General features: G+C 32.1%; 2 protein-coding genes and 1 non-coding gene across 8 annotated transcripts in view; 2 read left to right on the top strand and 1 right to left on the bottom strand.

Annotated features, from left to right (window-relative positions):
* The window catches only part of Rb1 (RB transcriptional corepressor 1), a 163,609-nt gene that overhangs the window by 81,484 nt on the left and 64,805 nt on the right, over positions 1-17,320 (top strand). The gene's annotated exons all lie outside the window — the stretch shown is intronic.
* Positions 7,958-8,032, top strand: Trnaa-agc. Its single transcript has one exon. It is a non-coding gene; the product is annotated as a tRNA-Ala (tRNA).
* Positions 11,435-13,185, bottom strand: Lpar6 (lysophosphatidic acid receptor 6). Its single transcript, XM_015484287.2, has one exon. The coding sequence runs from the start codon at positions 12,653-12,655 to the stop codon at positions 11,621-11,623; it is 1,035 nt and encodes a 344-aa protein (XP_015339773.1). The 5' UTR covers positions 12,656-13,185; the 3' UTR covers positions 11,435-11,620.

The raw sequence follows: 17,320 nt of genomic DNA, 5'->3' as shown, positions 1-17,320 counted from the left end.
TTTTTTTTTTTTTTTTTTTTTTGGTAATGCTTTTCAAACTTTAATGTGTATTAGAATCATCTATAGAGCTTGTGAAAATACAGTTTCTTATCAAGTAGGTCTGGGTTGGGGCTTGATATTCAGCATTTCCAATAAACTCCTGGATGATTCTGATGTTGCTAATCTGTGGGCCATTCTTCAGGGTAACAGAATTCTGAATGACTCTAGATGAACATATATTCTTATAGGGCTTTCAAGTGAAATTCTCTGTTGGTTCTTTACACTAACTCTGCAAAGGAGAAAGTGTAGATGTGATTCTAGTTTGCACGCGAGGGGAGAGAGTCACTGAATATCTGTGCCCCACCCAGGAACTAATTAGTAATGGATGGAAGGGGAAATATAACATTTATTCAGCAGCTGCAGTGTGCTGTGCATTAAAAGTGTCTGTTTAATTTAATTCTCATAACAATCCTATGAATTTGATACTTTTCATTTTCCAAAAGTAGAAACTGGTTCAGGAATGTTAAGTAATTTATGTCAGATCACCCAATTGGCATTTGAACTCCTCTTGATTTGATTCCAAATTCCATGTTGGTTTCTAGTAAAGCACTCTGTTGCTGAGTCACATTATTTCTGTTAAACAATGCACACACTCTTTTTATTACCACTGGAATATGTAGTTAGGCCTATTAGGTAGCACAACAGGGAAGAATATAAAGAGTAAGTTCCAAAATTTAAAGAAAATTCTAAGGAGAATTTTAAAATATAAATATGCAGTACAAGTATGAACAAAATGAGGAAAGTAACTTAGTTCCTGTGAATAATTCTCTTTTTTTCTTTGAATAATTATCCACTGAGGTGAAAATAGATGATTGCTTTTAAGGATAAAAGCTTAATTTAATAAAATCACTTTTTCTTTATAAATCTTAAGGATCAATAAGGTGATAAATATGTTTTTATGTGATTCTTCATGTTGTAAAAAAAAAAGAAAGAAAATAAAACCCCAGAAAATGGAAAGAAACAAAGATGAGTATAATAAATCAATGTAGGTCTTCTGTATTAAATGCTTACATAAACCCAAGTTCATGATCCAGATCAGTTTATGGTTTTAAAAGTAAAATCTTTTTCATGTTCAAACCTTTGCTCAAGGCACTTCTAGTAGTTGCACCCTATGTTTGACCCTAAGTCTATCCTTTTTTTTTTTTGGTCCCTTTGTTTAATCTTTAAAACACTCTGATACACAGGAGAAATTGCTGGAGTTCACTGTTGAAAAGTATTTATGACTTGTCCATTCATGTTGCCCCTCCTTACCACATCGTCTGTGTTATACATGTTACACAATCTCTTTGTTTTTGAATTGGTACAAAGAACTAAAGAAATTCAGACATCTCAAAAAAATCCAGCAACTCAGGAACATCCTTTAGGTAGCTCATAAATAGAATCAGTGCTTAGAAAAAGCTCATCACTTGCCTACTTTTTAGAAGTCTTTCCTGATTGTCATATAGACCAACACCAAAATGATCCCCACTTGGCATTCAGTGTAGAAATATCAATAATAAGTAATGCTTTTGCATATTTGTACAAGCACTAAAAAAGTTGTGTTAACTCATTTGCTTCTTACAATTTTGTGAAATACTCTTCTTATGACCATTTCATGGATGAAGAAGCACAGAAAACTTGAGAACTTTCCCTTGTCATCAAACTAGTTGTTGGCAAAGCCAGAATTTTAACTCAGGATCTCTAGTTCCTAAGGCTATACTCAACCTCTGTGCTGTTTCTCTGTGTGTATTAGTTTACTGTTTGAAATTTGCAATGTCATGACTAGTTTCTTTCCTCATGTTTTATCTGTTTGTCTCTTTATCTTTGTGAGTACTACTGTGCTGTAGAAAGAGCCTGGGATTGGATCACCAGATCACATTTAATCTTCACAGAAGCTGGAAGGGTAAATCCTGTTTAAAGAGAAAGAAACCTGAGGTTCAGAGATGTCATGTAATTTGTTTTGGTGTGATTCTGAGCAAGTTGTCTCACTATCTCACATTTCCTTATCCGTGAAATGGGAACAGTAACATTTACCATTCAGAATTCTTGTGAGCATTTATGAGAACAGTAATCAAAAATATCAGAATTCTTATTTCTCCATGCAATGATTTCTTAATAACAGAGAACACAGGTAAATAGTATTAGACCTGTTTATCCTGGCTACTATAATGTATGGAGAATTTTTCTCCTTGCTCTTCCACCCCACTGCCTTCTCAAAATAGAAAAAGTTTAGGGGAAAAAAGGTGTTACTGAACTCCAATGTTGCCAGAATATAGGGAATGTTAGCTGTTACATTGCAGTTGGCATTTGTTACATTGCTTTAGTTATGATTCATGTCAGTAGGTAACATTGCAATGTTAGTTCATTATTCAAGTACAAACAAGGGAGACAGCAACTGTAGGAATAGCCAGGAAATATCTTCTGGGCTTAACTTCTGAGCATGGAAGTACATATACTCTATTCAGAAAGCCTAGTATGCAGTCATGATGTTAGAGAATTACTTAAATTAGTCTTAGAATTTTCACTTCTAAATTTGTACTCATTTCTTAACTAGGGTAGTGTGGATGGGCTCTGGAAATCTGGATGTCCAGAATACAAAAAGGAAAAATACAAACTGTCTATTTGAATTTCTGTAGCAGAGTAGGAGATTGTTATTAATTAGTAAGTTTAATAAAAATTTAGACCCACTCAAAGGCAGTTGTTCTTTGAGTTCACCTACCCTTAATTTTAAAGTAAGACAATTTTTTGGCATTTCTCTTTGCATAATATTTATGGCATGGTTTTAAAACTCTGAACTATCACAACCCAGTCATTTCAATATGTATGTTTGTGGCTCTTACATATATGGGTTTACTAATTTACTTACTGTCTTCTAATATTTTCTACTTTTGTCAAAAAAGTATTTTTGTTTTTTTTCTATAAGTGCTAAATTTAGAACATGATAAGGCAATATGGACTAGGAAACAGATGGGTTTGTTTCTTAGTCTTTCTGAGTTTTAATGTTCCTTACTTTTGTTAAAGTATAAAAGATAATTTTTCTTTAAGGTGTTTATTATACTCTTTAAGAATACTTCAACAACTAACATAATCTTACTATCTTTTGAGTTCATTTCCTTTTTGGAATTACAGTGTATAGTCATTCTTATCATTTTAGCCTTTTCATATTTTAAGATGATTTGTCTTAAAGTTTTTTTCTTTTACAACTAAGTAATGCTACTTTTTAAAAATTAAGTTTTGTTACTTATAGGATTTTTTCTTCTAAGCATTGAAATGAGGAAGGTAGAGAAGTGAAATGACTTGTCTTTTACTAGTATGTGAATCATAAACAAAATAAATACCAGATTCCTAATACTGTGGATGGGCTCTGGAATTCTGGATGTCCATAAAACAAAGAGGAAAAATATAAACTATCTGAATTTCTGTAGCAGAGTAGGAGACTGTTATTAATTAGTAAGTTTAATTTGTTCTTGAAAATATAATTTTTTTACATTATCTTTCTAATAGAAATACTGGACACTTTGACTACTTTCTGTTTTAGACTACTGTCTAATTTATTTGAACACACATATTTAAATAGTCTTCTGAGAATAGTTTTCCACAGTTAAGTTTCAGTGAAGAGCTGGGCATGGTGTCTCTTACCTGTAATCCCAGCTACTTATGAGGCTAGGGAAGGGGAATGGTAAGCTCAAGGCCAGCCTGGACAATTTAGCAAGATCCGCTCTCAAAATTAAAGGATTGGGGATATGTAGCTTGCCTGGCATGTGTGAGGCCCTTAGTTTGATTCTCTAGTACCACACATAACAACAGTGTTCAAATGAAGAATTAATGGCATGTAGGGGACAGAAAATGACAAAAATTGCCATAATAATGCAAAAATTATATCCCTGACCTTTGTCATTATTTCTCTAGAAATAACTCTGTAATCTTTTGTGAGAAAATATACACGTCTTTCTCTCTTTTTTTAACATATGTCCATATATTTTTTCCTTCTTTTCAGTGACTAGACTATATTGAATTATGTGTGTTTTAGTCTTTTTGATCTGAAGAAGTATTGAGACCACAATGTAAAATATAGCATTTTTTGCCTAACAGTTCTGAAACCAGTTATTTTGGCTGTCAGCAAAAACTATATATGAGACGTATGAGCCAAATGGGATAATTTTAGTGCTAAGTCTTAAGTAGTCATTTTTATTTAAATAAACTGCTTCTTATGTTCATCAAGTACTCTACATAAAACCTCTGTCCCTGAAAAGCCTAAATTTTAGTCTTGTGTGAATATTTTATACTCAAATAATTAAGACAATTTTTTATTTTAAAATAATTATGTGATTTTTATATTTTATGTCCATTAAAATATGAACTAATTATTAATTGGTAAAGGCAAAGTATCATTTTTTAAGGAGAATTAAATAGAAGTATATGTTGTTCATAATACAAAGATTTGCTTTATTTTGATGAAAAACCCCTGTAATTTTTTAGTTGTTGTAAAAGGATTTTAAAATAGTATGACTTTTCTTGTAAAATAATTACTTTTAAAAATGAGAAGTGTTCTGGTTCATAATAGCAGAGTACTGATCACATACCTTTACCATCTTTCCCCCTGCAACCCTACAGATATAATAAAAAAGAAATACATGTGCACACATGGGTGAAACCCAGCAATGCCTGGACTGTGTCCTGGAAAACCTATGGAGGAAAGTGGAGGTGTTGATTCATTTATGAGGGTTGTATTTGGATATGACAAAGTATAGTAGACCATAGCACAGTATACACACAGGAAAGGACTCTGATGGAAGTGGGACATAGAGTTCTCTAAGGAAACTTGCAAGCTCCAAGTAGTAAATAGTTGTTTGGCAATAATCAGGAATTTTCCAAAGTACTACCTGGCAGTGATCCTCAAACTTGAACATGCATCAGAATCGTTTGGAGGCCTTATAAAAACACAGATTACAGATTGCTGGATGCAACCCTAAAGTTTCCAAGGCAGTGTCCAAGAATTTGTGTTTCTAGTATGTTTCCAGGAGATGCTGCTGCTGCTGTTCTGAGTGCTACACATTGAGAACCACATTTTGAGAACATGAAACACTTGGACCCATGCCCTACCAAGGGCCATGTCAGCCAACAAGAATCAGGAAAATGCACCTCCCTCAAAACTAATGAATTAGAAAATGATGCTTCTCCAGACACAGCGCCCAAAGCCCTTGGTATGCAGAGTTTGTCCTAAAACCCCATACTGTTGTGCAGTACATAAACTATACAGATAAAGATGATCCTCAATTTATGATGGTTTAGGTCCCAGTAAATCCCAAGTTGAAAATGCCAATGCTTTTAATACCTTACCCTACCATTATTTGGATGTGATAGCTTATCAACATATTTAATACTTTACATTTCTTATTTGGAACAATAAAAATGTGATAGCTTAAACAGTGTACTGTAGAGTGCTATTTGTTTGCCCTCATGATCACATGCCTGTCAGGGAGCTGTGACTTGATGCTATTCTCCAGCATTAAAAGAGTATCATAGGGCTTTTACTAGCCTGGGAAAAGATCAAAATCAAAGTCTGAAGTATGGTTTCCATTGAATATGTATTATTTTCACACATTGTTAAGAAAAATCATAATTTGAATCATTGTAAGTTGTAGACCTTCTGTATATGCCTAACCCTGTCCCACCCCAAATTTTGTGTATACATAACAGCACAGGGTTTCCTGATGGTGCCATAGACAGAAGTGGTGCAGAAACTAGGTAAATCCAAACTTGGAAAAAAATTTTTTTAAAGAGAAAACATAGTTTTTCCTAGTTGAAAAATATAACAAACTATTGTGCTATTACACTGTTTCTTATTTTGATATTTGGGAGCACTTTGGTTTCATTATCTTTCTGTTCATCCCCACAAGAACAATCAGAAAAAGTAGACAAGATGAAATAATAAATAATAACAAAAATTTGCAGAGCTAATGAAAGTCAAAAGTTTTCAGATGGGAAGGGCTCATTCAACGTGCCAAGCATGATGAATAAATATATTTTGGTGAAAATCAGAATTCTGAAGATAATGAGAAAGTTGTGAAAGCTTCCAGGGAGAAATAATAAATTCTTTTCTGGGGAATAAGATTCAGATCAGCATTGCCATTCTCATTTGTCTACTGGATAAATATTTGAGGACAAAATGAAATAATTTTTTTACTATTCTTTTTGAAATGAAATTACTGGAGAATACACTTTAGCAAATGAAAAAAGTCTTCAAGAAAAGGGAAGTCATGAAATCTAAGAAAAAGTGAAACTGTCATAGCAGTGCAGAGAGAAATCAATAGGAGGAAAAAAAAATCTTAGGATGCAGCGAATCTAGGAAAATAGTTGTTCCAAATAAGAAATAAGATAGTTCCATGAAGAATGTCTTCAAGAACAAAGTGGTTTCTTTTTTTCTTTTTGGTCTGGGGATTGAACCCAGGATTGCTTTACCTCTGAGCTACATCCGCAGTCCTTTTTATTTTTTATTTTTTTATTTTGAATTAGAATTTCACTAAATTGTTTAGAGCTTTGCTAAATTGCTGGGGTTGTCCTTGAACTTGTGATCCTCTTGCCTCAGCCATGAGATTAAGTGTGCAGGCACCTGACAAAATGGTTTCTTTTAGCAATTTTTGGACCTCATCTAAATAGTGAGGGTTCACAGATGCAGTTTAAAGTTGATAAATGAAAGGTTGATAACTGTAAGAGTTGAATTCTTGTAGTCTTTTTGACAAAAGAGAATTTGCTGCTTTTGTGTGTGTTGGGGTGCTTTTGAAGAATTAAATGAGCCATCAGTTTGGTAAAGAAAAAGGCAGTCTTTTATTTATTTACATATTTGTGTTTGTAGATATAGAAGTTTTATTAAAACTATACTTTTAATACCTAGAATAGGAACTATGTAAAATAGGTATTAGTTTTTTAAAATTAATCTGGCAGGCAGATAATATCTAACTTGTTCTTTACTCTAGACCCCTTCCTTCCAATCATTAGTCCTTTTCAACTTGGAATTTATTTCCTTAGAAGTCATGTATGTTATAAATGGGTAAATTAGTTTTCATGCCAATCTGGTTCAATCTTGTTTTAGGCCCCGTAGAGACTATATATAAAGAAGTATAAAACATAGTCCCTTTCCTCAAGAAGCTTGATGTATCTAGTTAGGCAGTTATTGCACAACCAATATAAGAAAATAACTACCAGGTATTTTTCTTTGCCCAAAACAAATGCATCTGTACCTTGTATCAGAGGGATCTTTTAGAGAGAGAGAGAATCTTTTTTGTAGATGGACACAACACAATGCCTTTATTTTTTCTGTGGTGCTGAGAATGGAACATGGATTGCGCCCGCCTGTGCTAGGCAAGTGCTCTACTACTGAGCCACAATCCCAGCCCCTCAGAGGGATCTTGAAATACAAATCTGATCAAGTCTCCTACTTGATATCCTTCAAGACTTTCTAAATATCCTCAGCTGTTAACATGGTCTTAATGTGAGCTATAACCATATAAGTGCTCAGTCTTATAACTCCAGATGCCTTGACTTTGCTATAATCCTTTCAGTATGCCAAGTTCTCTTCCTTTTCATGTGCCAGTGCTCTGGCCACCATTAAAGATCTAGATCAGTCAAAACAATGGAGTTCCTACCTAGTCTCTACCTTAAATTCTTAAGTGACTCTGTGCACGTTACTTAGTTTTTTAGTTTCTTAAGTTTCTCCAACTTAAGGTACAAATGACCTCCAGGCCCTTTCAGTTCTAAATTGTGAATTTTCCAGAAGCCATTTTGATAGGAAGATAATGGAAGTCAGCACATTCAGCTGTGGCTATTAACTACAACTGTGGCTATTAACTACAACTCACCTCTAAGTATATGGTATATATTTGTTTCTCACTCTTAACATCTTCTTAAACTTTAATTATTTTCAAAAATCAGGGCTGGGTTATATGTAGCTCAGTGGTAAAGCATGTGCTTAGCATGCACAAAGCCCTGGGTTCAATCCCCAGCAACACATAAAAAAAAAAAAAACTCACTTGATTTTTATCTATATGAGTAAAGCAAATTTTGAGTTTGAAAATTGATTTATAAATTTTTGAATTACCCCTACTTCTGGGGTCCTATTTCTTGTATTGATTTTACCACTGCTTTTCAGGTGAAAGAGATAATTTCATATCCTTATTTTAAGAAGATAATGTAGTAAATCTTTGAGAGAGGGAGGGGGAAGGACTTGGTAGAGAATTTGGCCTTAAGTTAATTTTCTATTTTTTTAAAATTATCTGACCTGTTGTCTTATTTAATTGATATTCTTTGTTCTTTTATAAAATGGTCAGGAAACAAGTAAAAATGATGAGATAAAATCGAAATTTCAGAATTAATGATTTTAAGATTATGTACATATTGACCTCTGGAAAATATTAATTAAGAAATATTATTGATCATTAATAATATTTGTTTTAAATGTGTCCTATATCATTAGTCCTTTTCAATTTGGAATTTATTTCCTTAGAAGTCATGTATGTTATAAATGGGTAAATTAGTTTTCATGCCAATCTGAGTTTTTTATTTATTTTTTACTTTTTATTATTTTTTAAAATATTTTGTTTTTAGTTGTTGATGGACTTTATTGTCTTTATTTTTATGTGGTGCTGAGAAATCGAAACCAGTGCCTCATGCATGCTAGGTGAGCATACTACCACTGAACCACACAACTGCAGCCCCCAATCTGAGTTTTGTAAAAACCGTTTAGGATTACTTTGAGATTTCATTTACATCCAAGCACTGTTTATAAAATTGTTTCTATGCAAAAATTTATTCACAACTATGAATACCAGGTTACATCTTCCCTCGTTTGTGACAACATCTGGAATTGGATTGGCATATAAGTATTAAAAGTTTGAGTATTAGAAGGTAGTAAAAATTCTTCTAGTCCATAGTAATATATATTAACAAAAAACAAAGTGTCTGGTTCATCAGGGGTCCAAGATTGCAGCATCAAAAAGCAATTGCTCTAGACTCTTAATAGCTATTTCCATTCATAAATCAAATGTTTGTCAGTTGGAAAGATGAAGTTAACATCATTTTCTATTTTCTGTTCCTCAGCTTAGTGGCTAATTCTTTTAATTACCAGTACCTATGATTATGATTTATACTTCAAATTTATTTTCAGTATTTTGAATGTAAATATTAAGGTTTTCTGATTGGGTCTTCAGTTTCTTCCTTCTTTTAATTTTCTACTAATACGTTATGCACAGGACATTTATTTTGTGGATTAGTTACTCAATTGGTATTTTCTAAGAAAAGATAATTTTTAGGTTCATAACCAATTATTAGGATGCTGTAAAGCTGTTTTCAAACCCTGAAAAAAACTCTCCTCTTATTGTGTTCCTCTGAAGGAAGTTGATATATGAAGGAAGATTAGCTAATCATCTACTTTTATGAAGATGTTAAAAGCAATGACAGTTTTTTTCAGGGGAAGGGAAGGGCTCAAAAGTAAAAAGTAAAATCTTTAGTTCTAATTTTATTATAGATATTTCTGAATAAAGAGGAAAGAGAAAATCCTTGGAATATGTAGTTTACCTTAAATTGTAACACTAACAAAGGAAAATAACTTTAATTTTGTTCTAGTACTCTGTCTATAGAGATAAGATGTATTCCATATTTGAGGTTCCAGATGAGAAAACAAGTATCAGCTGTGTATCAAATTATGAAGAATCTTAAGAACTTTGATTCATGTACCCTCCTATTGACAAGAAGGCAACAAAAATTTCTCTAGTAATCATAGTATTAACAACTCTCTAGTTAGTATTTTGCTAATATTTTAAAGTAATATTCATGCTTTGTGATCTTACCTTGGGTTTTACTCACAGATCTTTTTTTTTTTGGGGGGGGGGGGGCTGAATCCAGCCTGTTTACTCACAGATCTTTAAGCAGAGGAATGGTATGAGAAATCTCAAGTTATGTAACTCTCTGCTTCTTTTAGATGGGTAGGCTGTTAGTTGCTTTTCAACTCAAAAATACACATTTAAAAGTGCATAATGAATATCTTTTCTGGAGTGTGGTATGAAATTAAAGAACCTTATATAACATACACACACTTCTCTTGGAATATAAAGGAATATAAATATTAATTTTTTCATTAATTTTGTTTGGCTTTAGGTTTACCTAAAACCAGATCCCTAAAGAAAATCTCCCACAATTAGTTTACTGAAAATGAATTTACTAATCTAGCAAATCATTTTGAGTTGTCAGAAGTCATTGTAGCCCAAACCCAGAGAGTAGTAAATATCAAATGTACATCTTAAAATTTGTCTAGTTTGCATCCAGGTTTCGAAAAAATAAGATGGTGAAAACCAGATAGGTTGAATGATGGATTCAATTACATGTCCTTTTTCTCATGTAGAAGACATTCTGTTGTAGTTAACTTTGAATTGGATTTTGGGAGAAAAAAGAGAAAACTGAGAGTTTTTGTGTAGTTATGCTTTTTTTTTTTTTTCTGAAATATAGCTCAAAGCCTTGCCTTTTTTGTTTTATAATGAAAATGTGATTGTGTTTTATTATATGTTTTGTTTTGTTGCTTTTTATATAAGAAACTGTGTTCTTAATAAAACTATTTGACATGCATTATTTTGCCATATATTAACATTTTGCTACTTTAAACAACATTTTCTACAATTTAGTATTTGGCTTCAAATGGTCAGAAGAGGGAAGTAAAATAAAAAATAAGTTGAATATCACTTTCCTAAGTACTAAATATTGTATTTCACTACCTCTGGTGTTTCTCAAACATACTCAAAATCTAACATACTCTTTATTGTACATAAATGAACTAAAAAATATACCTCTAATAGCATTTTATTTTAAAAAAATTTACTTAGCAAAATAATATTTTATTACTTTTTTGTTCTCAATTATTGTGACACATATCATTTTGAAATTGGGTTTTATGTCCAGAAAAATGAATTAAAGTAGTAATTTCAAAGGATATTGTATAGTTTGACAGCATCTTCTTTTAATGAATTACCTTCAAAGATAAAACCCTTAAATACCATCTATCAGTGTCACTGCTTAAGTATCTTCAAATAGTGTTAGTATGTCATTCTACTACAGAAGACTACATTTTTAACTATTTTTGAGAAATCCTATAATAAAAACTATTATTTTAAATTGCTCTTATTTATAATTTAAGATACATGATTAGTAGTTTTAATTCAAAATGAAATAGAAATGAAATATTTAATAAATATTAAATACTTAAAACTTCTAGTATGAGTAAATCATTTAATATAAAAATCAGTATATAGATGGTCACCACATGACTTAAATCATAGTCACTTTTAGACTTTGAATAACTTTTTTAGAGATTTTTTTTTTAATGAAGAAGGAACAAGTTAAAGTGGCTCAGAAAAAATAAAATGTAGTATACAAGAATAGAGTATATTTTAATGCTTAACACATTGAGTACAAATTTTCTTTAAAAACATTAAAATGTCCATGTGTTGTCTTTTGGAGGTCAGGAGAAATAGTTTTCCAAGAGAACAGTTTTCACAGTTGAAGGAACTTGGAGGTTCTGTCCCAGTGAAGTTCCAGTGGTTTTAGTTCAGGCAGCTTATATTGTAGATTCATTGTCAAATATCTTACTTTTTAAGGTCTGTAGATTGTGTTGAATAAAATTCTCTGTGCCTTGAACTTCAGAGAATCTGTAGTCACTTCTCCTAACAGACCAGTTTTTCATTTTTATTGAATTCTGAATGGTGTCCGATGTAAAATAGTAAACTATAGGGTCAAAACAACAGTTGGAAACAGCAATGCAGAGAGTGATGGGATACATTGTCCTTACAGCTGCCACTACTGAGCAATTAACAAGTGTATGTGTTCTCATAAGAGAATATAAAATAAGATTGATATTATAAGGCACAAAACAGAAACAGAATATGACCAAATGAACGAAAATCATTTTTAAAACCTTAGTTTTGCTTATTTTGCTTCTACTTAATGTAACAGGTTTATTTAAAGTTCTTAGCACCATACTAGAACAAGTTACGTTCAAAATTAGAGGAATAAAAAATCCCACTATTTCGATGAAAATTACAATCCTTGAAAGATATGTTTTCCAAGTAGCTTCTGGAAAGTTTTCAAAGCAGGCTTCTGAGGTATTGTTGCCCCGAGAGTGGGTAGACTGAAAAAAAACTGCTGGTGCACTTCCTCCGATCACAGTTAACCACACAGCAATGCAAACAAACTTTGCATTTCGTTTGGTTCTTAGAGTCTTTGACTTAAATGGGTAGACAATTGCCAGAAATCGATCTACACTAATGCAGGTTAAGAACAGAATGCTTCCATACATGTTGGTATAAAACAACATCACAGAAATCTTACAAAGCAAATCTCCAAATGGCCAATTTCGTGTTGCAAAGTAGAAAATCCTGAAGGGTAAAGTAAAAACGAAAAGCAAGTCTGACATTGCCAAGTTAATCATGTACGTGGTAGTTTCATTTCGCACTTTGAGGGTGCAGATGAAAATGTATATGGCAACACAATTGGATATTAAGCCAAGCACAAACACCATGCTGAACATGCACCCATATAAAGTGTACTTAAAGGAGTCATCATAGGGGCATTGAGAGCTGTTAGCGCTTACCATTATAAAGGCACTTCAAACTTACAGTAAGAAATTGCGTAGGTCCCTGGTCCCTGGCTGTAGTCTCCTTTGATATTCAGATTGCTACCATTATAACATCCAATTTATTCGCAAATTATTTGGATCTTTGGGTGGTTTTATAAATATTTCCTTTTTCTCCAAAATATATGAAAGAAACATGAAACTTGTTGCTGTAAAGTTTCCAGTAGATTCTTCAACAGGAAAATATTTTTATTTTCTAGTCTCCAGAAAATCCATGAATCCAAGCTTTAGTTAACTGATGGGAAAATGCAGTCAGTGAAGCCAACCCACAGGATTGCAAATGAAAAGAAAAGCTGTGTTCTAAGATGGGTACACAGCTCTTTGTCTTATAAACTTGTATTTCAGTAGTCAAGATGAGTATTTCAGAATCAGAGTTCCTTTACAATCCACAATGTTTAAGCTTAAATGATTAATCTTATTTATCTTTTCAATGCAGAGTTTCAGAGACTTAAACATTCCCAATTAGTCCTTTTTTCTTGCTTGCTTCTTTTAAATGATGTTTTCCTTTCTGGTATTCCTGCAGTAGATTCTAGATGGCCACAAGCAGAAGAATCTTTTGAAAGTTCTGAAGTAAATTCCTAAGCAAGTTAGCTCTTGTTGAATTGAGTCCTTTTCCACGGTTGCCAGCTGTATTGTGAGATGGGCTTTCTCTGAAGTGAAAAAAGAAAGGCTTGCTCGATTTGTAATATGACATCACAGGAAGAAGAGGCTGGGTTTGGACAAAGAAAGGTTTCAGCCCAGTTTGTTTGCAATTCCTTTAATCTGATAATGTTTCTGCTGGGAATATACCTAGGAGGCTTGCAAATGGTCACTGGTTAGTTAGTTGGACCAGCTGCCCATTAACTCTTTTATGTGGAAATGCCTTCTGGGGTTCTGGCAACCTCTGAAGAGTTGTTTTTGTTTTGTTTTGCTGGGGTGGTAATAACTGAGAGGGGGGAAAACAGTTCAAGCCTGTTTCTCTTATTCTGTTGCTTTTGTATTTAGGATATGATTTTTTTTTTTTTAGAAATAAATATTATATGAATGTGTCAAATTCAGATTTTTAGTAATGTCTTAACATGGCATTTTAAAGAACTGTTTAATGTCTGAAAGAGAGACCTTTAAACTTTTATATATAAAGGATTTAACTGAGAAACCAATGACAGTGCTTCCACTCTTGGCTTCTGTTTTTTTCTAATTACGTTTTAAGATTTATCTTAATTGGTATGATTGTAAGTAGCTTTAATCCTGTGTCTCTTTAGGTTTTGATAAATAATTTGCTAACATTTCTCTTTCCTATGAAGCTGAATTAATATTTTAGAGTTATTTCAATTTTTAAATTACCCCTTTCACCAAAGAATAAATTTAAGAATGTTTATTTTTGTTAGAGGTATAGCTCAGTGGTAGAGCATATGTTTAGAACATGTGCTTAGCTAGCTTGTTAAGGCCTGGGTTCCTTACCCAGCCTTCCCCACCAAAAAAGTTTATCTTTGATTTTGGTGTATTAATCTTATTTTACCTATGATTTAAGCACAAATGAAGGTGCATTTTTTTAATCAAAGTTTTACCCCTAAATTGATTGAAATAACTTTTGGAGAATTAATTCTAATACTTGGCTAATAATAATTTTATGTTTGTTTTCCTGTAACTCTTCCCTGAGTCCCCATAATACTATATTAACTATACGTTGGAATGTATTTTACATCTTGTTTTCATTTAAACTTTGCCATAAATGGTTTTGCTATATAATTATATTTAGAATATACTCTTATTTATTTACTTTTTGTAGTACTAGGGATGAACCCAGGGTCTCATGCATGCTAGATAAGTGCTTTACCACCAAGGTACATTCCTAGCCCTATTTTTATTTTTAGACAAGGTCTTGCTAAGTTGCCTAGGCTGGCCTAGAAGTTACCATCCTCTTGCCCCCGCCTCCTGAGTAGCAGTGATTATAGGCCACTGTACCCAGCTTGTATATTCATATCTTAAAACACACCAAATCAGAAGGACATATATGGTGGAGTTATAGTAATTGGTTGTAAATGTTATTTCCCAAAGGACTGAAGCTATCACAAACTAACACACATTTTTTTCTTGTTTTAAACTACTTTTTTTTTTTTTTTTTTTTTTTTTGGTATCAAGGGTTGAATCCAGCAGTGTTCTAAATCTGCTAAACACATGCTCTATCACTGAGCTATATCCCTACCCACTAATTTTTTCTGAAAAGGCTAGATCCAGTTGTGTTTTTTAATTTTGTTCAGTTTGGATCAAAACTCTTACTTTTAGGAATTTTAGAGAAATTTATCTTTCCTTCATAAATTACTTAGTTAACTTTAAAAAGGTTACAGTAACATGTTTTATACTGTTTTGCACCTTTTAAATTTGAACTGCTTTCATGCTCAGCAACTTTTGTTGATAAGTTGTAATCTATTTCTATTGTTTTTTACTAGGAAATTAATTTACAATCAAATTTACGAAAACATGAGTTATTTATAACCAATAGACTTAAAACATTGAGGGTCTGAATTTCTTTGTATTACTTTTGGTGTGGAAAAACGTGTATGTGTTTATATTAGAAGGCTGGTAGAAACTTTGAGTGGGCAGTAATGAAAAAAGAAGTAGTTAATAAACTTGTATTCTCATTGGAGAAAAATTTTCAGTTAATATTTTAGAAAAACAAAAAAATCTTAGTAGGTATTTTCAAATTTATAGTCTCCTTTTTAGTCATCTTTAAATAATGCAACGTATGCAGTTATATGCCCTGACCTTGTTTGCTTTTACTTTCATTTTGAGTATAGAACTTTATCAAAGAATATTCTAAAACTTGAATATTCTTCTACATATTGTTGTTATTCACTTGACTTGATGTTTATTTAAATATTCATTTGTAGTTTTTTCATTTCTGAGTATTGGTGCTTAAAAATGAATAGATCACTATTTGTGAATTAAGTGTTTCATTATTATCAATATATTAGTATATGTTTGTGTTTCTGATTCTCAGCTCAATTCTTGACCCTTAGTAGACACTTACATGTTTGCTGATGATTCATATCAGTAAACTTGAATTTTCTTGAAACTTGTTTTTACTGACAAAGAGCAGTAGCAAAGGGGCTGTTTCAACAGGATCAACATAATTGAAAGCTGGTTTTCTGATTTTTTTTAATTAGTTTATTTGACTTCTAGCCTAAGGAACCAAAGTGAAATCTGATATCTTGAAAAATCCTTAGGTTAAGATTTTTTAAAATAATTACTTACAAAGAGAGTTCAACAAATCCAGGGCATTAAATATATTTAATATGTGCTTTTCTATTTGATAGGCAATCTGTTATTTTTACATTTCTAGAAGTCTGGGAATCAGTTCTTGTATGGATTTTGGGGGGAGAATGAAATAAGAAAATCAGAATCAGAAGTTGCAGTGGTGAAGACAAATTTTATTCAGGACTATTACAGTAATATATATGTACAATTTATTTGAAATATAGTTTTCAAAGCAACCAATTTGAAATGTAGTAAATCTGAATATGTAACTAATCACTTTTTAAAATTTAATACCTTAAGAAGCTGGCTAAATAACCTAGCCTGTAAAGTAGTTCTGTTTTATCAGTGCAGTAGTGGTCTAAATCTTTTAGTTGTGTAATTTAAAAAAAAATCACAGTATTTTGAGAAAATTTTAACTATCAATTTAAGGATTTGGGTAACTACTGAGTTCTTCACTAAATTTTAGTGTAACTGTAGCTCTGATAAGACAGAGAATATGATTTGCCAATGTTGGATTCCAAGTTAGGTTCAAAACTATGTTGTGTAAAACTTTATTGAACACCAGTATAAATAAAGCGTAAAGGGTTTCTCAACCATTCTTTTCTTTCTCTACCTATTTCTGAACTTGATAGTAATATCAGTTTTATCTTGCCCCCTTTTCATTCTCACTGCCATTTTTTTAAAGATAAACCCAGTCACTCTATCTATATGATTATTATAATGTGTTACCTAATCTTCCTATTTCTAGTCCTACTGTCTTCCACTTGCCCCCTGCTAGACTGTCACAGATCAACTCATGAATGAATAAACTAATCATGCATTTATTCTCTTCTTGCTTGCAAAGAGAACTTAAAAATTATAATTTTGAAAATGAATATACTGTCTCCAGGCATGGTGGCCCAATTATAATTTTTAAGTTCTTTTTGCAAGCACCAAATGTCAAATTCTGGGGAAACATTATTTATTAGTAGATTAATTATATGTGGTGATTTGGTTTAATACTGAAGTAAGTTTGACAGTCTTGGTGCATAGGATCTGCACCTGGGAACCTTGAAATCTCTGAAACCCTTTTGTATAGGCTGACCCCCACCTCTGCCCTAGTTGGGGACTGGTTTCATAACCTTTCTGAAATTCTCAAGCACTGTGACTAAAAACAGATAAGAAAATCAGATCTGAAGAAATGTAGTCTCAACAAGTCCTGCAGGCTATTCCTCTGAAGTATCTGGAAATATCTGTGAAATATTTTGAAAGTTTTTCTCTATAAAGGGACAAACTAGAAAGACTCTAGATTGTAAAATACATACATATGTATATTATATGTAAAAACATACATATATAATATATATATATATATATATATATATATATATATATATATATATATATAAA

The sequence above is a fragment of the Marmota marmota genome, unplaced genomic scaffold (genome assembly GCF_001458135.2).
Source record: "Marmota marmota marmota unplaced genomic scaffold, marMar, whole genome shotgun sequence".
In the NCBI taxonomy this organism is placed as follows: domain Eukaryota; kingdom Metazoa; phylum Chordata; class Mammalia; order Rodentia; family Sciuridae; genus Marmota; species Marmota marmota.
The sequence above is the reverse complement of the archived record's forward strand: the minus strand, read 5'-3'. Positions and strand labels throughout refer to the sequence as shown.